The following is a 27,888-nucleotide window of genomic DNA, read 5'->3' on the forward strand; positions in this document are numbered from 1 at the left end:
AGTCCTAGAGTGTGATCCCCAGTATCCCCTACCACCACCTCCATTTGGTTCTTTTATGTACATAATACATTTATGATTTTATATTTATTTGCTGGTATATTTGTTTATAATCTGTTCTCTCCACTACACTTTAAGCTTCTCAAAGGCAGGGATCTTGTCTTGTTTATTCACCACTCTATCCCGAGAATCTAGCCCAAAGTAAGGAGTTGATGAACAATTCGGTGGCTGAATGAATGCGGCCCAGTGGCAACTGTACGGCTCCTTATTTCCTAGGTTCCTCACCCATAACTGAAGGTGCTACCTCAACATAGAGCTGGCTTCCAACTTGAACGGGTGACTTTGCTAACAAGATACATGCAACCCTTATACAGCTGAAATCTACATGATTCAGTATCTAAGCAAAGTCAAGTGCAGGAAGCCTAGTTTAACAGGCAAAAGTAATAAAATGCAAACTTCATTAATAAGGGTAAGGGGAGAGGGAGGGTGGTAGAAGAGGGAAAAGGGGGGTCAAATGTATGGTGATAGAAGAAGTACTAACTCTGGGTGGTGAACACCCAATGCAATATATAGATGACGTATCATAGAAATGTACACTTGAAACCTATATAATTTTACTAACCAATGTCACCTCCATAAATTTAATACAAATTTTGAAAAGAAAAAAACTACCCAAAACAATTGTCTACAGCATAACTACAAAAAATCCTCTGCCTCTGCTTATCTCCTACTCTTACAACCAACCCTCTGCTGCTCCCCCTCGTACCCCACCCCCACCCAAAACCTCCTTTTCACATCCAGTCTACACAGACTTTCTGTCTCTATTGTATACATCAGCTTAGCTTTTTTGCCAGCAATAAAGAACCCTTTTTTTGTAAAAGGAGAAGATTGTATAAAAGATGAGCCAGAAATTACTAGCTTCTCTTTGGCCAGCTTGGGAAGGTACAAAAATCTGTCAACATTCCCACGTTAAAAACACTTGTCCTCTTGCATACAACTCACAGCAAACTTCAAATTGATTAATGGAGTCTCCGTGAGACATAAATTGCATTGCTCAATTTGTTAATGGAAACTGTAGACTGAGCACCTGTGTGGCTCATGGAGTTATGCTCTATTATCCATGCGGAGAAATTTTGGGCTGAGGAAAAGAAAGTGGCGTGTTTGTCTTTCCCACATATTTCAGTCAACTGCGCGTCTCTTTGGGCTCAGGGTTCAAGGCAGGAAAAGACAGGGGAAATACAAGGATGAATACAAACGTAAACTGGAATCCAAGACTGGGCCACATTCCAAATTACCCATGTAGACAGAATTGAATTCTGGGTCTGATGTTTTAAGCTACGCTGTTTTTTCAAGAAATTATCTGCTATTATTAAATACTGTGGACAATTTTTGTGCTTGATGTATGTGTTCATTTTCGAGAAACTGTGGTTTCCCTGCTCCGAGTGACATTTATCCATTCTTCTTCTGAGCTCATCTGAGCAGAAAGAGAAAGAAATGCAAAGGGTTGAAATGAGAACAGCACAGATCTGTTTCCTATTCCCATTTCAACCCTGAGTGACTTCAAGAAGGCAATTACCTTCCCTGTACCTTAATTTTTCAATTTAAAATGGGGTTAGCAATACATGCCTCTTACCCCAAGTCCCAGAGGTGATGAGAGGAAGTTGAATCCTCTTTCCAGAAACACTTTTACAATGAAACTACTGCACATAGAAATGCGAAATTTCTCCATCTTCTACAAGCCAATGGTGGTTTACGTTATACTGCACTTGGTACTAGATTTCATCAGAAGATTTCATCAAAAAAAAAAAAAAGGTGACTAGCTAGCCATTTGTTAGTGGGCGTTGTGCTAAGATATGCCTTGTACAGTTCAGAGCACAGCAAGGAATTGGGCACTCAGCACGAGAGCCTTAAATTTGAGTACTTGGTCCAGATTGGGGGACCTGGATGGTTATTAGTCACAGGCTATTGTGACTAGGATTCGTTTGGTTATTTTATGTGTTTTTCAAACCCCAGGAGTGTAAAACCAACCCACACTCACATTTATGGTACAACTTATTTCAGGAAATGCTTCCTGATACTAGTTGGCACCGATCGAAGCAGTTTTTAAACAATGCCCCCCAAAAAATAACCTTATTTTAAATGCTCATCAGAATGACAAAGTACGAGCTTCAGTTCTGCTGCGTGTGTCCGAGCTCTCATTGGCTCAGCGTTCATCACAGGCTGCAGCCACCAGGACAGAAGCTCATCCCACAACTGTCCCTGGCTGCTCATCCGGCAAGAAGAATTCCACTGCAGTGATAGTCAGCTCCCCTCACCCGAGGCAAAGCCTAACACAATAGAGTTAAGAACTCTTTGGAGGGGTTGAGAGTGGGTGCGTTATATCATCAAAACGTTTATCAGCGCCCACTGATACTCAGGAAAACATGTCACAGAGAAAATTCAGTCTTGTTCTCAATGAGGTTTGCAAAGCTCATGCTACGATGGTAAAGACTGGGCCAAAGTACGCATCGGAAAACTGCATCATGACACGGTAAGGGATTAGGGGTGGGGTGTGCAGTGTACAATGAATACAAGCACATAAAATGAATGCTGTTTTATTGCTGGAGTACTGATGTGTCAGTAACCTAAATGAAATACATCCTGATGGGGCCCTGTGCCAGCTGCAGCTTGGCGCCACCTGGTGGTGGTTGTCTGTTCAGACTTCAGTGTCGGCGCGCTGTAGCTGGTTGGGGATTTATCACAGGGGATTACACGATTTCAAGTCATCTGCCAGATCGGAAAGATTGACCAGGGAGCAGGGTACAGATTCAGGGATTCTCTCACTGTTTCCCTGCTTCTTGAAACAGGGTCTTCCTCTTCACCACATCCCCTACCCTACCCAAGGTAAGAACCGTAACTCACGGCGGAACTTCATGGCCACCACCTGGCCAGCCCACTTGGCTCCACTCAGGAAACCAGTCCTCCACCTTTATTTTCTCAAAGTCCCACTGACATGGAGTTGTTGGGTGAGGTATACCTTACAGAAGATTTGGGAAGTTATTAGAGAAATCAGAATTACAGCGTAGGACAGGATTGTACTGTCTTTGAACTTACTCTCAGGTACCACTGTTTCTTACAGTATATTGAGCAGTCCTCACCACAGGAAATTTCTTTTTGGCTGTGTCCTTTCCTAAGTCCCTGCTTTCAACCTGGTGGGCTCAAGGGTCTCTCTCTCTCTCTCTCTCTCTCTCTCTCTCTCTCTCTCCCCCCCTCCCCCCCCCCCCCGCATGTTTCCTCTCTCATCTTTCTCTCTCTTTATTGTTACCTGTACTCTTAATATTTTTTTCCCTTCACAGAGACCAATTTAACATTTTTTCACTCCATCCCAAATTAAGCTTCTGGCTTATCTTCTCTTATCCCAAAACACAAAAAAGTCCTCAGCCACACCAACGCTCTGTCTAATTTGTTCTCCTTTCTCAACAATACAAAGCCTTCTATAGGCTTTGTATTCAAAATTCAGAGTTTGTTTTCTCTTTAACATATCCACCAAATAAAAATTTTAGGCAGGAGTGTTAGCCCCTTGCTTCTACTACCGTCGCCACCCTGCCCCTGAGCAGACCAGAGGGAGGAAGGGTGTGGGGGAGGGAGCTGAGTGTTTTCCTGCTGGAGTCCAGGGTTTAAATACCTCTTGTTAGAGCACTACCAAATTCCGCAGCCATTGCTGGCAACACATATTCTTCAGAACCTTTTTCTTTGCCTGAGAAAGCTGATCAAGAAAGAATCTGAAACAAGGACATAAGGAGCTGGGCAGATCAATAGCACCCACTACTGAACTTCAGCCTGAGAGTCGATGCTGGAATGGGCCAGTGAATTTACCACTGATTAATATCTTCTGGGAAGCCGTGAGCCTGGCTGCAAATAACTGAAACCATCCCCTGACCCTGTTATTAAGAAATATGCAGCTCTGGAGATATGTTTGTTTTTTTTTAACTGAGTAAAATAATAAAAGATTTGTACTGCCAATGATAAAAGGTATACTAGAAAGCCACAAAAAACTGAGATGGGCAGAGATGGCACTAGAAAGAAGGGATAGATCAAGGAAACAGAACAAAGGCCCAGAAACAGAGCCAAGTATATGTATGACTGTACAACATATAAGTGCAATTTCAAAACAGCAAGAAAAGGATGATGTATCCAACAGCGGAGCTGAGAAAATGTGAACAATTATCGGAGCAAAAACTGTGGAGCCTTTTCTCATAAGAGTCACTAAAATTAATCCTTGGTAGATGGCATAGTTAAGCACAAATAATCAAATAAATAAACTGGGAGGAAGTCTAGGCAAATGTTTTCATGACGTTGGTATGGAAGAGGCCGTTCTAAGCATAATATGATCAAAGCCACAAAGAGTTCTTACAAATTAGTAAGGACAATATGAACACCCCCAATGTAAATTGAGTAAATTACACAAGCAGGCAATTCACAAAAGAAGAAATGACAATGACGAAATAGCATAATTATAAAATTTCAATTTACGATGAATCAAGAATATTAAATGTAGAGTAGTGAACCATGTATAAACTATGATGTTATCAAAGACTAAAAGACATATTAATGCCCAGAGCAGCCAGGTGGAGGAAAGGAAAATGTCACTGAGTGCAGCTGGTGACATAAATGGGCATGTTTTCTGAAAAGTGACAATTTATATCAACCCTTAAAAACACTTTAACTTAGATCCTTTTGTAGTTCATAAGTGTGATGATTGGGGGTTCATGGTCTTTTGTGAGATGTGCCTCTCTCAAACCTTGTTACAACATCGGCATATTACCTGTCTAACGTGAAAAAAATAAAAAACACTTTAACTTAATTCTGACGAATTTATCCTTGGCAAATAAGAATGAGAGCAAAGACACATATTTCAATATTATAGTTATAACAATTAAATATCAAAGCATTGTAAATAACTCAAATGTCCAAATTGAAAGACTGGCTAAATAACCACAGACCTCCATAAAATAGAATATTATTACAGTCATTCAAAATTGTGTTACGGAAATATATTTATTGACATAAAAAAGATGTTGTGACATCGTGTTAAATTTTTAAAGTAATCTAAAGTATGCTTATTTATACACAAACGTGAGTGTGTGCGCATAAAGATATGGGAAGATATTAATCGATTTTATTATAATTTATTTCTAAGTAATCTGATTATAGGACATTTTGAAGGTTTTCTTTTAATGCCTGACTGTATTTGCAAATCCACAATGAATAGATAGTACTTGTATTGAGAAACGACTGATTAAAAAATGAAGTAAGAAATGCTCAGGCCTCCAGCCTCTCTGCCCACACGGACCTACACTCAAGCAGATGCTGGCCCACTCTTGTGGGGGTGGCCGTCAGGAGGGCTTCTTCTGGGTGGGGGATGGGCCAGCGAGCACTCTAATGTCCTTCAGAGCCTGAGATGATATCTTTCTATGAAGTATTTCCTTGGTGCCAGTTCTGTGAAGGGGATTAAAGAGGAGCACCGTGGTGCTCTGCCTCCAAGAAGGATCTCATCCAATCAAGGAGATAACATACAAAAAGGAGCCTGGAGAAAGACACAGGCAAATTCTGACTTGTGTGGTTTGGACACTGACTGCAGAAAGTTGCTTTATTTCCTGTCTCGTTCACCTGAGGGAGCTGTGACCACTGCCAGGAGACAGTACCCTGTGGGAGTGGGGATTTGGTGAACCCCGTTTTTCCATGAATTAAATAGATGTGTTTGAGCATTTGCCTTGATTGGTTGGTCACCATCCTGAGAGAGGCCGACTCGGGGGCATTTCTGCCCAGAGTTTATGGCTGTGTGCAGGTGGCAGAGGTGTGATCCCGGCCCTTCTCCAAAGAATAGGGAGGACATGTACTCCCATCACTGTAACCCAGGGTAGCCTGGGGGACAAGCGGGACAGAGTTCAGAGGGCTTCATTATCCCCTATCTTTTGGCTACTGCCCTCCCTCTCCCTTTCATAGCCCAGCATTTTAAGAATGGAGTTTGCATTCACTTCCTCCACTTCCTCACTCCCCTTCTGTCAGCCCACCTGCTTTAGTGTCTGATACCCACGAAAACTGAATCTGCAAGTTCCAGTCCTCACCCTCCGTCCCTTCAGCCAGAGTCCACAGCCCTGGGTTCCCCCTTCCTCCAGCCTCCACCATGGTCAGCCCTCTCCCCCGCTACCCCCCACTCTAGGCTTAGCCCCCATGTGGCCCTCCCCTGTCAGTCCTCACCCTCCTCTCTCAGGACCATCCTGCATCCCCTTGCCTTCTCATGGTTTGGGGACACCCAAGGGCTCTAAATCTAATCTCCAGGCCAGGCCTTTTGTCCCAGCTCCAGCCAGACCCAGACATCCAACTTCCTGCTCCCGAGGTCAGCGTGTCCAAAAGTCAACGTACCAACTTCCCCCTGCTCCTCCTCGGGGGTCCGCATACCAGCAACAGTTAGCTTCACTCTCCGCCATGCCCACAGGCCAGAAATCCAGGTAAATTGTCCCAGCAGCTGCCAAGCCCACCAGCTCTTCCTCCCAACCACAGCACCCCTTGAGGACTTACCCTCCTCCGGGTCCATCCATTCTGCCTGTGGCCCCAGCTCAGGTCATTGTCACTTCCTGCCTGGGTCCCTGCACAATATCCTAACGGCTGGCTGCCTCTAGCCTTGCCTGCCTCCATCCCTGCCTCACCATGGCCGGAGCGCAAGTATTTGATCAGGTTACTCCCCTGTTTAAAACCATGTCATGGTTTCCATCAACTTTAGAATAAATTATAAACTCTCCAGCCTGTCATAAAATGTCCTTCATGGTTTGGCTTCTGTCTACCTTTCCGGCCAAGTCTCCTGCAATTTCCTTGAACAGCTATGTTCCATTCAGTCCGGATCACAGCACAGCACCCTCAGGAGGCCAAGATCCTCCTTCAGTGACGTTGCACTTGCTGTTTTCCCTGATGGATCACCAATGTCCTGCTTGTGTAGCTGGGCCTAGCCAAGCAGTGCCTCCTCCAGGAAGCTTCCCTGATATGTTTGGCTGAGACGTTCCTTCTGCTTTCCCCCTTACTCTCCATGCACTTAGTAACAAGACACCTATTGTATTCAGGGTAATTTAAAAATTTTTATATTTTTTTTATACATTATATATACTCGTATTTATAGAGGCCCCTGACACACCTCCTCAATGTCTCCACACCACTGTCTGTCACACGTCCCATGTCGCACTGTCACTTCTCTGTCCCCACTAACAGACTGAACTCCTGGAAAGAGACCACAGGCTGGGACTCTTCTTCATGCCCCCAGCTCCAAGCATAGGACCAAGTATATAACAGGTGCTGAATGGACACTTGCTGAATTTATTCGTTAGTAGGTCTCAATTTTCACCTGCCTCCAAGAGGACTGCCAGGGCTTTGAAACTTGGCTCTAATGTTTGGAAATAAATGTAAACCAAGCAATATATATCTCTTGCTTTCCTTTACTACAAAGAAAGCACATTTACCTGCAAAGAAGACAATTTTCTGCAGGAAGTGAAAAGTCAGTACAGTGCTCTAAGAAGAGACAGCCTGAGGGCTGCTGGGTCACGGGGTTGAGTCTGCTCTGCACATGTCAAATGAGGGCTTGCCCGAGAAGTCCGAGCTGCAAAGAGGGCTGTGGGAAAGGCACTCCCAGGACCTCCCAGTGGGCAGAATCAGCTTGTTGCTAGTGACCCAGAATTAAGTAGTGAAAGCTACAGGGCCACAGGTTTTCACTCAGTTTAAGGAGGAAGTGTGTCAGTTGCAGCTGCCAGCAGGAGACTCAATGACAATGACTCTCAGCCCTGGATGCACAGGAGCATTACCTGGGAGCTTCTAAAACGCTGACGCCCAGGCTGTGCTGCAGACCAGTTTTAAATCAGAAGCTCTACGGTGGGATCCATGCATTGGCATTTTCCAATGCTCCCCAGGTGACCTCAATGTGAAGTCAAGATTGAGAGCATGTGCTTCGCACTTGAAGTTGCACATAATCACCAGGTTGTCAGAATGCATGCTCGGATTTGGTCCATCAGGCTGGGGCCTGAGAGTCTTCTTCTCTAACAAACTGCAGAGCATCTCTAATGGAGCTGGTTTTATAGCTACTGAACGGCATGTCACAGGGGGTATTCAAGAAAAAGATGGACAATGATGAGATATGGGTATTGCAGGGATAGTTTGTACACTGAATGGGGACTGGGATTACATCAGTGCTCTTCAGCCTCTCTGTAACAGCTGAAATCTTCCACCACCAGCACCAAACAAAATCATCCACAGAAAGGAAATATATAAACCCAGGGAAACAGAGCTGTCTCATAGAGTGAAGGTGGGGAGCCCAGAGGCCTGCCTTCTGGGCCTCCTCCTTCCCCCACCCCACAGTACTAGAGCCTCTGTGCAGTTTATTAGAAGACCCCCTAAGTACTACTTACTAAACCTATCCATCTTCACTTCAAATGCTGAGGATTATTTTAAACTGGAACTGTTGATGCTTGGACGATGAGTTCACTCCTGCTATGAGCCCTAATTGAACCTGGATTACAGCGCATTACGGTATTAAGGCGTTAAGGACAGGGACTCGGCAGGATTTGGGGCTGCACTGTATTCAGCAAGTTTATCCTATCAAACGTGTCACGCCCCATTCACTGCTTAGAGGAGTGAAATGGAGGGAACAAAGACATGAAACTGTTCCACGCACCTTCCTTCTGAAAGTACTGATAATTCCATTGGCAGGATTTAATGAATAAACGCATGTCTCATCAAGTGGGAACCAGCGCTCCCTTCTGTCACCCTCTCTTGCAGTCACTGCGGACACTTTCTCTGGCTCACTGTTTATATACCCCTTACCCCTGATCTCTTCTCCCAAGGCAGATATTAATTCTTAGAATTGATAAAATCCTACCTGGCAGGAACCTACGGAATATCAGATTCGAAAGCCAAAAAAAGCACGGAGCTGCACAAAATAAGATTACACTAAGTTCATCGACCAGCTCTCCAAAATAATGATTTTGGCACAAAATGAAAGAACGGTTACCTCCAATTAACTACAAGAATAATGGCAAAATTTCTCCCCAAAGATGTCAAGGTGGAAGAAATGTATTTATTTTCATATTTTTTAGTGATGGAATTTCACTCATTTGACCTACAATTATTTGGAACAACTTGGACACTGTTTGGATAGAGTGTTGGCAACTTCTTTGTAAAAGGGGTTTATCTGAGCAAGATTTAGGAGGATGTATTTAACCTTTGATCCTCTCCAAGAATCAAATCTGCGGGGCTGTTTTGTGTATATATATATATAGATAGATAGATAGATAGATAGATAGATAGATAGATAGATAGATAGATAGATTTTTTTTGCTTATTTGTTTATTATTTTGGAGGGGGAGGTTGTTGAGGAGTGCCTGGAAGGAGCAGAAGACTACAAATCAGGAGACCCAGCTCAGCTAAAATGCTATTTTTTTATTAAATTTTTTATTGTGATAAATATACATAATATAAAATTTACCATTTTACCTTTACAATATTGTGCAACCATCACCACTATCCATTTCCAGAACTTTTTCATCATCCCAGATTAAACAATAACTCCCACCCACTCCCTCCAGTCCCTGGTGACCTCTAATCTACTTTCTGTCTCTGTGAATTTGCCTGTTCTAGGTACCTTATGTAAGTGGACTCGTACAATATTTGTCCTTTGTGCTTGGCTTATTCACTTGGCATAATGTTTGCAAGGTTCATCCATGTTGCAGTATGTATGAGAACTTCATTCTTTTTAAGGCTAAATAATATTCCTTTGCATGTATGTACCACATTTTGTTTATGCATTCATCTATTGAGGGACAGAGATTGTTTCCACCTTTTGCCTATTGCGAATAGTGCTGCTATGGTGTTGGATTGGTTCATTTGGGTATGAAAGACACACTAGCAGGAGTTATCTCTAGGAAACAGCTAGCCTGGGGAGTTGTGAAAGCATCAGACACAGAAACTAGAAAACAAAGGTAATATCCATGTTAGTGAAGTAATAAAAATTTCAGGCAGTGGAGTCTGAACAGGCTTATGGACTTGGATCTGAAACAGCAGTTCTCAACGCTAGCTGTATATCAGAATAACTTGGGGAATTTTCTTTTTTCTAAATATTTTTATTAAAAATATAGCTGACATACAATATTATATTAGTTTCAGGGGTACACAATTTATTCAACATTTATATACCTGAAGAAGTGATCACCATGACAAGTCCAGCCACCATCTAACACCGTACCACGCTATCACATTATTGACTATATTCCTCGTGCTGTGTGTTACATCACCATGACTTAATTTGTTTTATACCTAGAAATTTGAACCGCTTTTTCCCCTTCACTTCCCCCACCTTTTTTAATTTTTTAACTGCAGTTGACCTTCAATATTATTTTAAATTATTGTCAGGTGTACAGCAGAGTGGTTAGACATTTATATAATTTAAGAAGTGATCCCCCAGACTAGTCTAGCACCCACCTGGCACTATGCATAGTTATTCCCATGTTATTGACTACATTCTCTATGTTTTACTTTACATCCCTATGATTATATTGTAACTACACATTTGTACTTCTTAATCCCTTCCCGTTTTCCACTCACCTTCCAACGCCCTGCCCCATCACTTGGGGAATTTTCTAAAATATGGTTTCCTCTTCCCATACTCAGGCCAACTGAATGAGTATCTCTGGGCACTGAATATTTTAAAAATTCCCCCTGTGACTCCATGGGATTCTGGGGCTGAGTAGGACAGTGTTTCCCAAAGTCTGAACCTGGACCAGCAGCAGGGGCATCACCTGGCAACTGGTTATAAATGCAGATTCTCAGGCCCCGCCCCAGACCTGGTAAGTCAGAAACTCTGGGTGTGGTCCAGCCTTTTGTGTTTGTACAAGCCCACCAGGTGATCCTAAAGCTGTGTCAAGTTCAAGATTCACTGGTCCAAGGGAAGGAGCACAGGTGGTTTCCCTACAGGATTTCCTCACCACATCCTGACACCGACATGGGCACTCAGTGCTCTGAGGTAGTGATCCTGCTAAGCTCAGCTAGTATGTTTTATCACCAAACAAGTATCAGTCTGTATAAGGTGGGGCTGTCACCAAACAAGTATCAGTCCGTATAAGGTGGGGCTGTTCTTATAGGTAGGAGAAGTAGGTGCAGCCTGCAGGTTCTCAGGAAGGGAGCTGAGATCAGGTGGAAGAAAAAACAACACCACCACCATTTGCAGTCACTGATGTGGTGGGTGGAGAAACCCAGAGGCTCCCAGGGGAGATGACAATCCAAGGGAAACTTGAAAGCCTAGTGAGACTGGAGCAGAACAGATTCGCTCAGCTCCCTGCTTTGCTGAATCTGTGGTTCGTTACCTAAACACTCTTGAAGTATGTTCAAGTTGCACATCTAAATATTCAGAGGTTGCTTTGAATATTAAATGGTGAGGAATATTAAATCGTGAGGAATATTAAATGTGCAAAGAAGTGGTTGAAAACCAACGGAGTATCGAGAAAGGAGAAGTTGAGTGAATAAGTGGGTTTTCCTTATCAGGAAAAAAAAAATCACTGTGGGGAGTAAGCATAAACAGAGTGGAAGAATATATCATTGGGTGACTTGTCTCCAGTGACAAGAAGCTGGTCTCTATTCTTATCCCAGCTCCCCTTTTTACCAGCGGTGAACTTAGGCAAGTTAATTAAATCCTAAACTTTGGTTTTCTCCTCTACAAAAAGGAATCCTGATAGTACCTGCTCCATCATTTGTTTATAACATCAGGATTAAATGAGATCACGCTAGCAAAGTGCTCAGGGTGGCGCTCGTCACTCGGTGGGCTCTAACTCCCATTTCTGCCACGAATACCGTCACTGGCATTCTTATCAGCACGGTGACCTAGCGTGAACTCCCCAAAGTGTTAGCTGTTCTCATTACTGTTGTTATGACTATTGACGCTGCTGAGCCTCTCCATTCCGCTCACATCTGGGAAAGGGCTGTAACTAGCCAGGCATGCCAAGGATCCCCTGAGGAAATGATTCTTTCTCAACATTCGAAACTTTGGGGGAATGTCCTGCCCTGAAGGAGCCTTGCCTTAAACACAACAGGATCAGTAACGCTGTTGTAGCAAAGCTCAAAAATCTCAGTGATTGAGCGCTGCAGAGGGTTATTTCTGGCTCACGTCCCATTCAAACTCAAGTCAGCTGGTGTCTGAAAGGCAGGCAGATTCCATCTGGAGGTATGTCGTTAAGAATCCGACTTGTGAGTGGCTTACGCTTTCAGTAGCTTTCTCCTACTGATGGTAGACTAGGATACGTCTTATCTCTCTCCTCCAAGGTAATTATTCTTATATCTCTGCATTCATTAGTCATATAGAATGGGTTAGGGCTCACCAACCATTGTGGCAGTTCTCATCTGAATGTAGTAGTTGGTCTACATCCCAGCACCAAAATCGAGCCTAGGTGGAATCCGAAAGGTATGAGCTGAGTGATACAATCACCTCCTTCATTCTAGAGAATATACTTCTATTAATGAAGCTTGATTGAATTTTTTTTTCCAGAGGGAGAGTGTCAGCAATATTGAAGTTAACATCAAATAAAATTGCCATAGGTATACAATGGATTCAGTTCCCTCTCACCAATGTTTATTCTTCTCTTTTCAATCCAAACAGGAATCTCCATTATAGAAAAAGTCCACAAGAAAAACATAAATTGAAAAGATTTGCTTCTCTAGTTTACCCATTAATATACTCCCTGGCAGCCCTCCTCGGGACGTGTCTTATCATCCAAGCTGATTAATGCAAATGCTGAGAAAGGTAGCTGCCAAATCTTGACCCCCTGTTATTTCTGAGACTGACCCCTCCCATCCACCTGTTGCAGGTACCACATTTGCGTGACTGTGCTGATCTACTTTCTCCCCCTGCTGGTGATTGGCTATGCGTACACCGTGGTGGGAATCACGCTGTGGGCCAGCGAGATCCCTGGGGACTCCTCTGATCGTTACCATGAGCAAGTCTCTGCCAAGCGCAAGGTGAGCAAAGGACAGGCAGCACCTAACCCACCCTGGCACAGGTGACAGGCTGGCAAGCGTATGGGCCCCAGAGCGTCAGGGGGCTCAGAGGCAGTGGCCACAAAACACATCTAGGGGACCACGGAGGGAGCGGGAGGGGATTTGTAACGTAGGCCTGCCTTTGGAGACATAAGCCACCTTGGTCGCACCTTAAGAGTAATTGCAACCTGTCAAGCCATTAACACACACACACACACACACACACACACACACACACGTGTTTAACTACGAAAGCACTGAAGAGTTATTCAGTCCTCTTTTTATTATTTATTTAAAATTTGGCAAAATAATACATTCACTTGGTTCAGACATCAAAAAATATTAAAAGGAACCACACTATAGTGGTGGTGAAAAGATGACCACTGTATGCCTTTTGCAGGGGTGGGGGGAGGGTCTGCCTAGAAAGGAACAGCATGAGTTTCTCTGTGGGGATGGAGCAGTTCTGTATCCTGATTCTGGTAGTGTTTTCACTCATCTGTACATGTGATAAAATTTCATAGAACTATACACCCCCCAAAAGGAGCATGTGTAAAAACTGGCAAAATCAAAATAGAGCCTGAAGTTCAGTTACTAGCACTGCACTAATGCCGGGTCCTGCTTTTGATCACGTGCTATAGTTATGCAAGATGAGATCATTGGAGGAATCTGAAAACTCTCTGTACTATTTTTACAACTTCCTGGGAGGCTTCAATTATTTCAAAATGAAAAGTTAAAAAAGATATATAAAGAGTCTTACTAAGAAAAGGCTCCCTCCATCTACTCAGCTCCCAAAAGCATGTGCACATTTACTACGGTAACCATTGTTAATAATCCTTCCAAATATTGTAATGCATTTGTATGCTGAATAAACATAAATTTTCTTTCTTCTTTTTTACACAAATAGTAAATACACACTTTCTGCCCTTTACTTTTTTCACTTACTATCTATAAGACCTTCAAAAATCAATGTATAAAGAGCTTTCTAGTTCTTTTTTTCTTTTGATAACACTTTGCGTTGTATTTCATTATGTGAACATGAGGTAGTTCTTCACTGATTTATTAGGGATAAGAGGAAAGGGGTTACAAGGTTCATAAAGCCTTGTAAATCTTCTTCAAACATCGGATACTCCCTTGCTGCAGCTGTCCAAATCCTGCCCCTTCTTCCCGTCTGCTGAGACTCCAAGCAAGAAGCCTGCCCTAGCTCACTGCCTCTCCCCATCTGGTGCTTTCCCCCTTCCTGCGTCTTTGCCTTCTGAATGCCCGTTCCCTTTGTCTCATTAATCAGGTCTCCCTTGGCTTCTCCAGTCATTGTCCAGAAGGATGATATAACACAGTGGTTCTCAAACATGAGTGCACATCAAAATCATTGGAAGGGCTTGTCAAAGGCAGCATTCTGGGTCCCATCCTCAGAGTTTCTGATTCAGTAAGTCTGGAAGGGGACCAAGAATTTGCATTTCTGACAAAGTCCCAAGTGATGGTGATGATGCTGGTCCTGGGGCCACACTCTGAGAACGAGCGACATAACCCAAGGCATTAGGTACCACATATACAAGGTCCTTCTTCTCAAGAGGGCTTCTTATAAATACTTCCCATCCCATAGTGCACTGGTGCAGTGAGGGAGCAGGAGAAGAGAGAAAGTAGCCATGAGAAAAAGGACATGGTGGTGATCTCCCCTGTCACAACTTCTTGCCAGGTGGTCAAGATGATGATCGTTGTGGTGTGCACTTTTGCCATCTGCTGGCTGCCCTTCCACATCTTCTTCCTTCTGCCCTACATCAACCCGGATCTCTACCTGGAGAAGTTCATTCAGCAGGTCTACCTGGCCATCATGTGGCTGGCCATGAGCTCCACCATGTATAACCCTATCATCTACTGCTGCCTCAATGACAGGTGAGGACTCCATCCTTCATACTCTCTCCAGGAGCCCCAAGACCCTCTGTCTATATCAGGGGTGTCCAAACTGCGGCCGCGGGCCAACTGCGGCCCGTGATCCATTTTTAATTGGCCCGCAGCAAATTCCAAAAATATATTTAGTTTACTTAAATAAACCAGGTGAAGCAATACGTACTTCACCTCGAGTGAGTGGCCCGGCTGTTTGTGTATTTTACCGCATATGGCCCTTGGTGAAAACCGTTGAAAAAAGTTTGGACACCCCTGTTCTATATAGTCACCAAGCAGCCAACCTAAATGAGCAAAGCTGGCTGTGAGACAGGAGAAAGTGGTGGGGACTGCAGCAAACGAATCACATTACTCAACCCCTGCTGATTATCCCCATGCAGGAATATAAGCCCAGGGTAGACATATTTTTTTTCTTTTCCAAGAGGAACCAGAAATCCACATTTTTGTGTGATATCTTCTGACTTTTAAACACGGCCAACTAAGTCCGTGGGGGTAGGGTACAGATAACAATACCCCTGTGACTGATGTATATGAAGCAGATTCACTAGCTGGATCTGGTTTACAGCCTGTGAGTTTGTTCACTCTGCCCTGTGGATCCAGGGCACAAGGGGCTATGCGTGGAGACAGAGTCAGTGTGAGAGTCAGATCGAGAGAGGCATACTGAAGGAACATGACTGGCAGAAAGTCCTCCTTCAGGCAGTGAGCTTCTTGAAGGAAGGGACTCTTGGCCTATGTTTTTACCACCCAGTGACTAGCACAGTATCACGCACATGGTAAACCCGTGGTGAACGTTTTTGTTGATGCTGAATTGACCCAAAGTCAGCTGACCCTGCACCAGTGGAAGCAGCATAGTTCAGTGGCTGCTCTCAGTCTAGACATATTTCACCTGATTTTAGGTTCTAGTCTTGGATTTGACCTTAGTATCTGACCTTTAAATCTTTTTGGTCCTAGTGTCTCCATTTCTCAATTTTAAAAATAATAACACAGAGTCACACTTGGGTGTGTGAAAGAGCTGGTGCCATGGTGGGAACACACTCTGAAAGCAGGCTGTCCCCCAGGGTCACTTCTCCATCTGCTCTCTCTCCAGGTTCCGGCTGGGCTTCAAGCACGCCTTCCGGTGCTGCCCTTTCATCAGTGCCGGCGACTACGAGGGGCTCGAAATGAAATCTACCCGGTACCTCCAGACCCAGGGCAGTGTGTATAAGGTCAGCCGCCTGGAGACCACTGTCTCCACAGTGTTGGGGAACCAGGAGGAGGAGCTGGAGGACGGCCCCAAGGCCACGCCCTCATCCCTGGACCTGACCTCCAATGGTTCCTCTCGCAGCAACTCCAAGACCATGACAGAGAGCTTCAGCTTCTACTCCAACATGCTCTCCTAGACCCCGGGGCCTTCAGCAAGGGCAGCCACCATCATTTTTGTCTTGCTTCACTTCATGCATTCCTTGATCTGGAAACCATCAGAAACATCCTAACACCAAGGCTGGTGAAAAGGGTCAGAATGGTTTAGGAAAAACATTCCATCCCAGAGTCAAAAAATCTGGATTCTTCCATGTTTTTGCCACCCCCACGTTGTGTGACCCAAGGCAAATCATCAAACTTCCCCAATCCTATAAAATGGGAAAGTTGGACTCAATTTTCTCTCTTTATAATCCATGCCATGATTCTAGAATGAACTTTGGTTGCATTGAGCACTCATTTCAGGAAGAACCCTGCAATACAACAACAGATCCAGCTGATCTGTTTGCCTGGAGCCTCTGTCTTACTTCACTAAAGTCATTCTCAGTCATGCCCAAATTCCCCTCCTTTTGCTTGTGGACACCTTCCCTTGATGGGGTGAACAAAAGAAGGAACCACATAAAATCTGAATGAAAGATTTAACCCCGTCTTCCAAGTGCCCATGAGAAGAGAAAGTCGGCCCCTTTTTGGCATCTCAATACTTTAGGGCATTTAGACATCATGGGATTGAGAGCCACAGATTCATGTGTCACATCCCCAGTGACTACCCTGAGCAACGGAGGCAGGAAGAATCTGTGGACTGATACCAGCTAACGTCGGCCATGGACCACGAGTCAGGAGAGCTGCACCATACTTAATCTGCCTGAGCCTCTTTCCTCATTTGTAAAACTGTGGGGCTGAACTGGAGCACCTAAGTGTCCCTTCCAATTTTGACATTCAATGGCTTGATGATTGTATGAGTTTTTTGTTTGTTTCACCAACATATGGTGGTCTCAGAAAGAACAGGAGCAGAGAGTCTAGTGACTTGCTACCCAGTTCCTGGGGAAGTAGCAACTGCTAAGACCAGGCGTCAATACCCCTATCAGACATTCTCTGATTTATCCTAAAATGTGAGTACTGTTTTTCTCCTGGAACGTTTTGGCCTTTGACAGAGTTGAAGACTTGGTGTCAAAGCCTGCATCTCTCCATCAGGCTTTAGCAGGCCAAGCCTGCAGCTGGAAATGCCGTCAGGAAAACTTGTGGGCTCCCTGCTCTGGCCTTTAGGTATCTTAGGACAGGGGCACTAACCCAGAGTCATAGTGTTGCACTAGCGTCAGGCATGGGCTCAGATGCCCAGTGAGTGAAGGGGCTTCCCCCTGCAGCAGCACCTCTGGGAAGAGGCTACCTGGCACCTTCGCTTCAGACTCTCTGCATCTCCCCTTCCTGCCCCCATGGCTTTGCTGGCCTCCTGTCTGTAACAGGTGGGACAACACACCAACCCTATAGAACAGTCTGTCTGCTGAGAGCCATGAACTTAATACTTCATGTCCCAGTACAGCTTTGGGGTTTCCAGCAGGTGAGCATGCAGTTTCTCTTCGTCTCCCAGATGTGCTTCAGCCAGATGTGGCTGAAAGCGAAAGCTTCTTGTAACATCCATGAATGTCCTCCACGTGGTTTGAAGAATGGCTGCACATCACTGCATCCATGTGTGGAGGGAGAGCATTGCTGTCCATGGGGTTTACAGCCTTTACCAGCCCAGCTGGCTCTAACCCTATGAAGTCATGAGCTGGCCTAGTGGGAGTTGTATAGCAACAGTATAAGCCAGGAGGACCCAAGAACCATACTCTGCAAAGCCTCCTGGGAAGGATTAAATAAATTAAGTAAAGCCAGCTCAATGCAGCTATATGCATGGAAGACATAATTTAGGGGCAACAAAAGTCAGTGCCGAAAGCATTAGTCATACTTCCAATGAGGAATCATGCTGTGTATGGATGATTCACTTCAGAGGAAAGAACTAGCATGATTATGACAAGTACCTAAAAAGAAAGTGTCAAGGACTTGGGGATAGCCTCTCTATGGCAGAGGTTACAGTTGAATTCAACAAGGATTACTGACCACCTGCTCTGGACGTGGCCCTAGCTGCGGACACACAGTTCTTTCCTCCCTTGAGGAGCCTGCTGGACTGGCCCTTGCTAACTCACCAGTCCTACTGGGACAAGGCCAGCCAGCAGGCATGGGGGCAGCAGAAAAGCACATTCTCCCCAAGATTCTAAAGGCCCACACTCAACACGGGTAATCAAGCCAAGAGCTGAGACCTGCAGAGAGGCTTTTGCAGTGAGAGTTCTCTGAGATCATTCCAAAGGGAGCCACCAGTCAGTCCAGGGGACCTAGTGGGATGTGACTGGTCGGCATTTTCACTGCGGATAGTTAGATGGAGTGTGGGAAGGCACTGAGCAGTTTCAAACATGGCAAAACGTCCCCTCTGAGCAAGCCCAGCAAGCCCTCCTCTGATCCACTCTCCAACACCCACTTAACTTACAAAAATGTCATCAGCTCCCATGTGTGAGAAACGCCATGATTTGCACTATGCATGGGTCTCATTCCTACAGAAGTGTATCACCTTGTGTTTATCTCCTAAGCAGTTTTCCGTGGTGTACTGTTCAGTAGTAATAGGATATAAGACATCATGGGGCCAGTCTTTGTCATGTTACTTCCAAAACATGGGATCCAGCTGCTGTCAGTGTGTTCTCTGTATTGTGCCAATCTCTCCTCCTTCTCACTGTTTCACAAAGAGGAGCGGATGTATATTGTGGACTCACAGTGGGACCATAGTAAGTGAGGGGTGTGGAGGAACAAAAGGGTAGGAGTCCTGGCCCTCCGCCCCCCACACCAGAATGCTAAGATGTGTTGGAATGTCCTTTTCCCTTGGAAGGACCGAGGAGACTCCTAGGAAAAGGGGAGACGACATCATTGACCTGGCTCTCAGGAAGAATCCTGTAAGTGGAGTCAGGTCATTCCTGAGGTTTCTGTTTTCTAGCCTGGGATCCTGGAAAGAATGTCCATACAGAAATAAAGTATGTGTTTGACTATCTCACACCTTTGTCTCATCTCCAGGAAACCTCAGCAACCTACGGGGGGGTGCGGGTACTATAAAACCTAATAACTCACATAGTCGGAAAGATGGAACCCAACAGCCAGCAAACTCCCAACTCTAAGACAAAATGAGTTGGCAAGATGTGGGGACTATTTCCAGTTGGGGATCTGGGAAGGTATGGTGGGATTGTATGAAGTGACAACGTCACCTGTGAGAAGAGCTGCGTCCGTTCAGGTTCTCCTAGAAGCAAACACCAAGGCAGAGTTACAAGTGCAAGAGATTTAGTGGGGAAATATCTGGGAAAGACAAAGAGGGGAGGAAGCTGGAGCAGGCGGGGGAAGCCTGAGAGCACCGTACAGATCTGACACCTGTGAAGTAAGGGAGAGGGAGGAGTGGGCAGGAGGAGACTCCGAGAAAGTCTTGGCTGGTCCAGCAGTGTGCAAAGGGTGCCCATAGAGAAGGCCTGCATTGGCAGAAATGGCCAGGCCTGCTACCCGCATGCTGGGTCACAGGCGGGGAGCTCTGCGGAGAAAGTGGTGTCCACTGTGATGGGTCCTGAAGACGCTGCAGCTGGTGGCCATCACCCGACTGCAGTCCCCCCACCAGCTCTCTCCTGGAGGGAGATCTGAGCCAGGATCCCCACAACTGCCAGTTTTAGTCAAGAACCCTGCATTTGGAAACCATGTCAGGATACCCGTGGCAGGATTTGAAACTTTAATAATAATCTCTGTCAACCTTGGCATTCTGCATCTGACTTCCTAGGGCCACCCTGTACCACCCGCCCTCTCAGGCACGCTTCCTCCAAAGAGCAATGAGCAGCGGTTAGTGGTCTTGTAACGACAACAACTGTAAAGGCATTGAAAGAGGGAATTCTGAGGTGAACAGACAGCTACCCAACATATTTTTTATTCAAAACAAATAATAAAAACATTTCTATTTAAATTAAGGCAGCTTAAACTGGGGTGCCTGGATAAGCTTCGGTGAATCCACAAAGCCCCTTTAAGATCCCCATAAATCATATGCAAAACATGTGTGTGGGGGTGTGTGAGTGTGTGTGTGTGCGTGTGTGTGTGTGTGTGTGAGAGAGAGAGAGAGAGAGAGAAATAAGGGGTGCAAAACCTAACTTTTCAGAACTCACTCACTCTTGGTTCTCCAGAGAAGGAGAAAAAATAAGCTATTTATAGGAGAGGGACGAGGAGCCATGAGACCTTCAGAACACAGTGAGAAGTAGATGAGCCCTGGGAGAAGCAGAGTGGCTGCCAGGAAACTGGGAACAACTCTGGAACAAAATCATAATTCACTTCAGGTTCCCAGAGGAGTTAAAGCTGTAGAATGTCATTAGAGATGTTTGTGGCAATAAAAATACCAAATTCATGATTAAGGGGTATGCTCACTCTTTTCCATGGGAAGATTAGTATTTGTTCGCTGAGGAAAGACTAACCTTAGTTATCGGTCAACAAATAATACCAGCTATGGAGGGGGACATTCCTGTGGAAACACAAGGACGATTTCACTTAATTCTGTGTAGGCAAAAACTACACACCGTGGACACTGGGCCTTAGGGGCCACCCTGGCTTTGGTCATAACTTCCCCCATGGCTCCTCAAATCCCTTTCATGGAGTGGACATGATCTCCTCAGCTCTGGAACCGAGGGGCATATTTCAGTCAAGGCCCCAAGCCGAGGTGAGCCACGCAGGACACACCAAGAATGATCCTCTCCTTCATCTTCAGAGGTGAAGGGAGCATCTGACTGTAGGAACTGCTTTCCTGGCCCCATAGGCAACGTTCTGAGATGCCCTCATGTATCTCTACCCAGTTCAGGAAAAGTGGGAGGAAGGAGAATGCGGCTGTGGAATAAAATACCTTACACACTACAAATTCAACATCCAGCAGTTGCGACTTTTGGTCCTGGCTTCTCTCTCAAGCAGCACAGCTATTATACCAGAGAAAAGGCTGCTATTTAGAAGCAAGTGACTAAAGGACATCAGCACGGACATGAGCCTGATGGGCAGGCGGCCTGGCCCCATCACTCTCAGATGGCGTGTTAGCAGTGTATATTCTGCCAGCTTTGGAGATATTCATACAGACAGGTTCAAACTCACTCTGTTTTGTGTGCACATGTGTCCTTTCTCTCCTGTCTCTTCTTTTTTCGGTCCAGTCTCCCTTTGTTCTCCCCTCTTTAGTCCAACATTGTTCCCATCCCTGGAAGCCTCTCCTCCCAACACTGTCCCTGCTGAAACCTCTAGGCTTTCACTCCACTACTCCGGATGCCTTCCTGGTACACTCGTTCATAAAGAGAGGATTTGGTATGATAGTGAGAACCCACCATCTCAGAAAATCCCCTTTTTCCATCTCCCCATTGTCCACTCCAAGTACATGCCCCCTGACACTTTCCCTTCATCCCCTAGTCCCCAACTCCCACTCACCCACTTTCCCAAATTGAGATGGCTTTCAGAGTACGACTCCTGACTTAGTTCCACTACTTAAAAGAAGCAGCTGAAGCAACAGATCCAGCCTTTAGTCTGAGCCGGGAGAACAGCAAACTCCAGAGGGATGCCAGATTCGAGGGCTATTGTCTCCTGACCATTCCAGCATATGATTTGAAGAACATTAGTGCATGAAGGGGCCACGAGACCGAGAGGAGAAAGGCAGTGCACACTGCCCAGAAAGCTCTGTCTGGGTTTCATTTCTCCTCTGTCCTTCGCTGATTCATTGATCCATGCCCATCCCCCTCTTGCCCCATAACCACCACCTGAATGAGTACCTGTTTTGGTGGAAGTGTCCTGTGGGGCAGTAACTATTCCTCAAAGATGGCAGCCAGCCGCGCTCATCCAGATAGTCAAAAACAGATGCTGTGAGAGATGATTCTGAACATGGTTCTGTTTTGACCTCAGAAATTGGAGGACAGTCCAAACACGTTCTCAAGAAGAAAAGCAGACCTTTTTAGTTTATTTTATACCTATAAAGATTTGGCAGCTGATAATTCAACTGCATCCACTGGACATTTGCCTGGTACCCATGATGGAGCAAGCACTGTGCAGGGGATTTGTAAATATAAATTTCACTTGCACGTGATCCTTGCCCTCAAAAAGTTCACAGTCTAGAGAGAAAGACAGATGTTCCACCACCCAGTGGGAGGAATGTCAAAGCAGAGATGCCAGGAAGCGCTCTTGATGTCACACCCCACCAAACGTCATTAAAAGATAACGAGGTTTTGAGCCTAATGTTTTCCCCCGCGACAATGCACACACACACTCACTCACAGACCATGTTTGCCCATTGCATTGACTTACTTCCAAAGCCGCCTAAGTTTTCTCATATTTGATGGACACATTTGCCTTTTCAGGGTTGCACAGTTCTTAATTCCTTAACCTATGCATCCCCCTTTCTATTGATGATATATTTTAATTAAAGTTTATTGGGGTGACAATTGTTAGCAAAGTTACATAGATTTCAGGTGTACGATTCTATAATACATCATCTATATATATCACATTGTGTGTTCACCACCCAGAGTCAGTTCTCCTTCCATCACCATATATTTGACCCCATTTACGCGTTTCCTGTAACCCTCCTCCCCCCTTACCTTCTGGTAACCGCTAAACTATTGTCTATGTCTATGAGTTTTTGTTTCTTCATTTGTTTATCTTGCTTTTTCATTGTTTTCAGTTTTATATCCCACATATGAAGTGAAATCATATGGTTCTCTACTTTTTCTGTCTGACTTATTTTGCTTAACATTATAATCTCAAGAGCCTTCCATGTTGAACAAAAAGACAATAGAAAAAAATTAATGCGACAAAGAGCTGGTTCTTTGAAAAGATTAATAAAATTGACAAACCCTTGGCTAGATTCATTAAGATAAAAAGAGAAAAGACACAAATAAACAAAATCAGAAATGAAAGAGGGGAAGTGATCACGGATGTGACAGAAATACAAAGGATCATCCAAGAATACTATGAAGGACTATATGCCACCAAATTCAATAGCCTAGAAGAAATGGACAAGTTCTTAGAAACATATAGCCTTCCTAGGCTGAATCATGAAGAAGTAGATTTATGGAAAATCTACATAAACCAATCACCAGTAAGGAACTTGAATCAGTCATCCGAAACCTTCCCAAAAACAAAAGTCCGGGACCAGATGATTTTTCTAATTGAGCCTATTGTTGGTTTTAAATCCTCCCAAATCAAAATCCAGTCCCTCAGCAGTCCCAATAGAATAAGCACCACCACCTCTACTGCCACTTCTCTCTGGGTTCCATTTTAGGGCCACAGGACTGCTCTCTGCTGCCCTCTGGAGGTTCTCTTTATAAAAAAGCACAGGTTAAGGATGCAAATGAAGTACCAAGCACTGCGGTGATGTGCCCTCAGCCAGCAGGTGGGGAATTCACTTGGCAGTATCCCAGGAGTCAAGGCCGTGAGCATGATTTTCCTGTGCCTACACATTGTCTGGGTTATGAATTCAAAGAAAGGAAGACACACATTAGAACATGCAGGGCATGGAAATAGGGATTTGTCATCATGTACGTATATCACTCCCAAGTCTGTTCCTACCAGAACTCCTGATCTGATCATGGGAGCTGATCATGGGGGTCCACCATAGACGTCTCATGCCCTTCTCCCCTCACCCCACCTTTTGATAAGAAGATCCTGCATTCCTAACCATGATGAGACTGGAGGCTCCTGCACTGATCCTACTGTTCCAGAAGGAGTTGTCATAATGGGAGTGAAGAGCAGTGGAAAGCTATCCCCACCACCTAGGGATTTGCAGAGTAGGGGACGCAGACTCCAGCAGCTCACCCAGAGATACTACACAAGGCCCTCTCTTTAAGAAACAAGGCTCTCTGTGTCTTATGCTGCCGCCGATGCCAAGTTGTGGGACAGCCAGCTCAGTTGCCCACCTAGGGCAACACGGTGGGGCAGGAGGCATTTATTTTGTGTTGCATACTTTAGGTTTAGCAGGACCACTCTGGGCTCCAATCTACACCGGCTTTGGATTTGGAACTGTATGCCATATCTCAGAAGCATCAAGCCTCATCAGTTTCTTACCCTTACTAGATGATTGTCACGGATCTGTTGTAGGTTTCTAGTGCAGAACTCAGTCCCTGTGTCTCCTAAGGGACTGGCAATAAATACTCAAAGGCTGACTGGAGTAGGCGAAAGAAGATAACCCATACCCATTGTGTTCCCGGAGGCCTCTCTTACGGCTCTGGTCTCAGGGTCCCAGGGCCTGAACAAGACACGACTCTGTCAGCTGATTTTCCACAAGAAGACAACACTGAGGTTGTACACGAGCAGGAACCCAGTCCCCAGCCCTCATCAAGGCCAGATGAGTGGACGGTCCTTGCCTTTTCCCACTTGTTCCCCAAGAAATTGAGACTTCTCTGGCCCTGGGAGGCCGTGTTGCCTGAATTGCATCTGTATACAAAATGGGGTGGGAGAAGGGATACAGAACAGGATACCCCAGGGCCCTTGTCAGATAGAGGAAAAGGGCATGTGAGTGAAAGTAGAAAGAATTTGTGCCCCAGAAAATTTTGAAGCCTTGAAAACTGGAAGAATTACTTCTTCCCTCTCCCTACTTCAAATGTTATAATAAAGACAATGATAATAATAATAATAAGTATTAAACTCTGGATCTCTTGGGCCAAGTACGTTATGTGCATTATCCTGCCAGGACGTCAATATTATTATTGTCCTTAATTTAATATGAGAACAATGGGACATAGAAACACCTTAGAACGACAAGAGTCAGGGATCCCAGTGCTAGAACTGAATCTCAGAGCCACCCAATTCCAAAGCCCAAGGTCTTAAGCAGAACCCCTGCTGTCTCCTTTATCCAGCATCTTCTTAGACCTCTATCCTTTGCTCAAGGATGCCACAGCCCAAGCTGGAATGCCGCTCCAAACGTGTTGCCAAAATGCTCATTCAAGAAGTTGTGTTTCCAAGAGCGCACTTCCACAGCCCCATTCAATCATCAGAAAAATATTTCCAAAGGTAAACTGTCCTCAGTCTCTCTGCAACTATCCCTACAATTAGGCAGGACATGTCGCCAGGTTCTAAGATTTGAAGAGTGGTTATCAAGGATTTCCAAATGTAATTAATTTTGGCACATTTAGCCTTGGATGCAAAGCCTCCCCTAGATTTATATTTCTCTGGAGGATAAAGGTTTCCTTTAGAAAGATAAATGTCACTGGGAAGGATAATATCTTATGTTTACAACTCAGGTATCCATGTCCTTTCCATAAGGCCAGACTCACCTAGGTATCAGAGGCAGGTGTGGGGGTCGGGGGCTGCCTGAGAAAACAGTGCACAAGGGGAGGGTGTCCTGGGGCAAGGCTGAGCCAGAACAACGCCCACAGGATTGCTGAGTCAGGAAAGAAAGATGAGTGCAGTACCAAGCAAAGGAACTAGGAAGTTGAAAATGAGAGGGATCAAGGCAATGGTTTTAAACCCTAATAGGCATAAAAATTACTTGGGGGGTTTGTTGAGGCCTAGATTCCTAGCCTCATCCCCAGAGATCCTGACTTAATGGATCTATATTTTAACAAACCTATCAGTGATTATAACGCAGATGGCCCATGGACTAGGCAAAACCTAAAGAGAAAACAGGCTGGAAAGTCAATGACGATAGGCTTTGAAAGAAAAGAATGAATTATAAGTGAGTAGAGAGGGTTCCTAGCACACAGGCTTGCTTCACTGGGTCAAGTGGACTCTCAAAGAACTGGGCTTGAGACGCTGGTTGGGAGCCAGGCCCCAGGGTCAGCGCCACAGAGGGGAGAAGAACGATGAGAGAAGTGGTGGTGGTGGGGGTGGGCAGGTCGGGGTTAGGACTCAGTCCGCTTCACAACATTGCCCTGTCTGGGCCCTATTTCCAGCGTTTCCTTCCAACATTCCAATACTATCCCTCCAACATAAAGAAGCTTGCTATCTTCCACTCATCCCCTGCCCCGTTTGTAGTCTTCCTTCATCCAAGTTTGCAAAACCATAATTAAAGTACAAAATTTTCGCTTTCCAGATTTCTAGTCATATGGCACAGCTGCCAACTCCTGGGAGACCCTAGTGTTGAACAGTGTCCAACTCAGGATGTAATTGTTTCTTTTCCCTGAATTCTAAAACAATTCCCAGAGAATTTTATGGGAAAGCACTTTATTTTTATACAATCCTAACAATATAATTTTTTGTTTTTTACTTTTTCAATTATTTACAACTTTCTTCTTATGTTCAACTCAGATTCACATCAAAGCAGAGGAAGAAGTTTATACGCCGGAATCGTGTTTTTTTATGTGCACAATGAGAGAGGGGAAAGAAAGTCGAAATGTAATGAAGACAAAAGCAGCAGAAGTTGAATATGTTTTCTTTTTACAACAAATAAAGGAAAGAGACTATAAACCACTACCATCTCTAATTTTATCCCGCTTAAATAACAGACATGGTGATATTCCATTAGACATTGTGATGACAGAGACAGCACCTGGGACGTGGTTGATAGCTGGGGTTTAGGATCTCTGGATGTTCTCCTTGGCTCCACAATCAGAGCAGGGCTAATTGTGAGGTTTCCTGAAACTCACTCTTTCAACAAATATTTACTCAATCTTTAGAAATGTTCTCTCAGAGATGATGAATAATTTCCACAGAACTGACATTGGTGCTTTCATATTCTAGAAATAATCTCCAACGATTTTAGTGACAAAAATTATGAAGCTTCCTTCAGGTCTGAGAGTACCTAGTTCTTCATTCACTCACTCTTTGATCTACAAGACATGAGCCTTGTGCCAGCAGGCATCAGGGATGGAACAAGAGTAAAAACAGACATGGTTTCCACTTGCAAGCAGCTTTCAGGCTAAGGGAAAGACTTGTGAATCAACTAATCCAATACAGGGGGGTATAATTAAAAACTGAGGTAAGAACTATTAAAGGAAAACAAGGCTCTTTTGTGAGAGCCTGGTAGAAAGGCTAGCATTTGTGGCCAGGGAAATCTTCTCTGAAAAGGTGAGACCCTGAGGAGGAGTGAGAGATAACCAGATGAAAAGAGGAAGAGCATTCCAAGCATCAGGAATGACGTGGAAAAAGGCCTGTGACAAGAGGGAACTGGCATATTCATGGTACTGAGAAACAAAGCCAATGTGCCTGGAGGGAGATGGAGAAGAAGTAGTGGAAGATGAGGATGGAAAAGAGGGAGGCGGAGGACTTTGGAGAAACTAATGGGACTTGATAAGAATTTGGCCTTTAGTCTCAGAGCAAAGCAAGTCACCAAAAGATTTAGGAGGTGACAGGATCAACCTGTTTTTGGAAAAGATCACCCTGGCTGCAGGGAGATCAATTAGGAAGCAATTGCTATGGTTCCAGTAAGAGGTGGGGCCTTGGACTAAATCTTTGGGTGTGGATATGGGCACAAGTGGATGGATTTGAGAAGCCTTTGGAAACTATGAGAAATATTTCTTTGGTGATGAACTGCACGGTGGTGAGGAAAGGGAAGGTTTCAAGGGTAAATTTGATGTTTCTTACTTGTGTAACTAGTTGAATGATGACACCACTTACCTAAAACCAAAACAGGATACCAAGCTTGAGGAAGGAGAGAGACAGAAATAGTATGAGTTTGATCTTAAACATGTTGAATGTGAGATAACTTTGAGACACGAA

General features: G+C 44.7%; 1 protein-coding gene and 1 non-coding gene across 2 annotated transcripts in view; both read left to right on the top strand.

Annotated features, from left to right (window-relative positions):
• TACR1 (tachykinin receptor 1) overlaps positions 1–19,207 on the top strand; it is a 139,439-nt gene extending 120,232 nt beyond the window's left edge. Inside the window, exons 3-5 of the mRNA XM_033124200.1 lie at positions 12,870–13,020; positions 14,732–14,928; positions 16,025–19,207. Coding sequence (XP_032980091.1) covers positions 12,870–13,020; positions 14,732–14,928; positions 16,025–16,316 — 640 coding nt within the window. The 3' untranslated portion in view covers positions 16,317–19,207. The remainder of the gene's footprint in view (positions 1–12,869; positions 13,021–14,731; positions 14,929–16,024) is intronic.
• On the top strand, positions 4,708–4,811 carry LOC117033523 (small nucleolar RNA U13). The gene has a single exon (XR_004424913.1). It is a non-coding gene; the product is annotated as a small nucleolar RNA U13 (small nucleolar RNA).
• Positions 19,208–27,888: the final 8,681 nt, after the last annotated feature.

This window comes from Rhinolophus ferrumequinum, chromosome 13, assembly GCF_004115265.2.
Source record: "Rhinolophus ferrumequinum isolate MPI-CBG mRhiFer1 chromosome 13, mRhiFer1_v1.p, whole genome shotgun sequence".
Taxonomy (NCBI): domain Eukaryota; kingdom Metazoa; phylum Chordata; class Mammalia; order Chiroptera; family Rhinolophidae; genus Rhinolophus; species Rhinolophus ferrumequinum.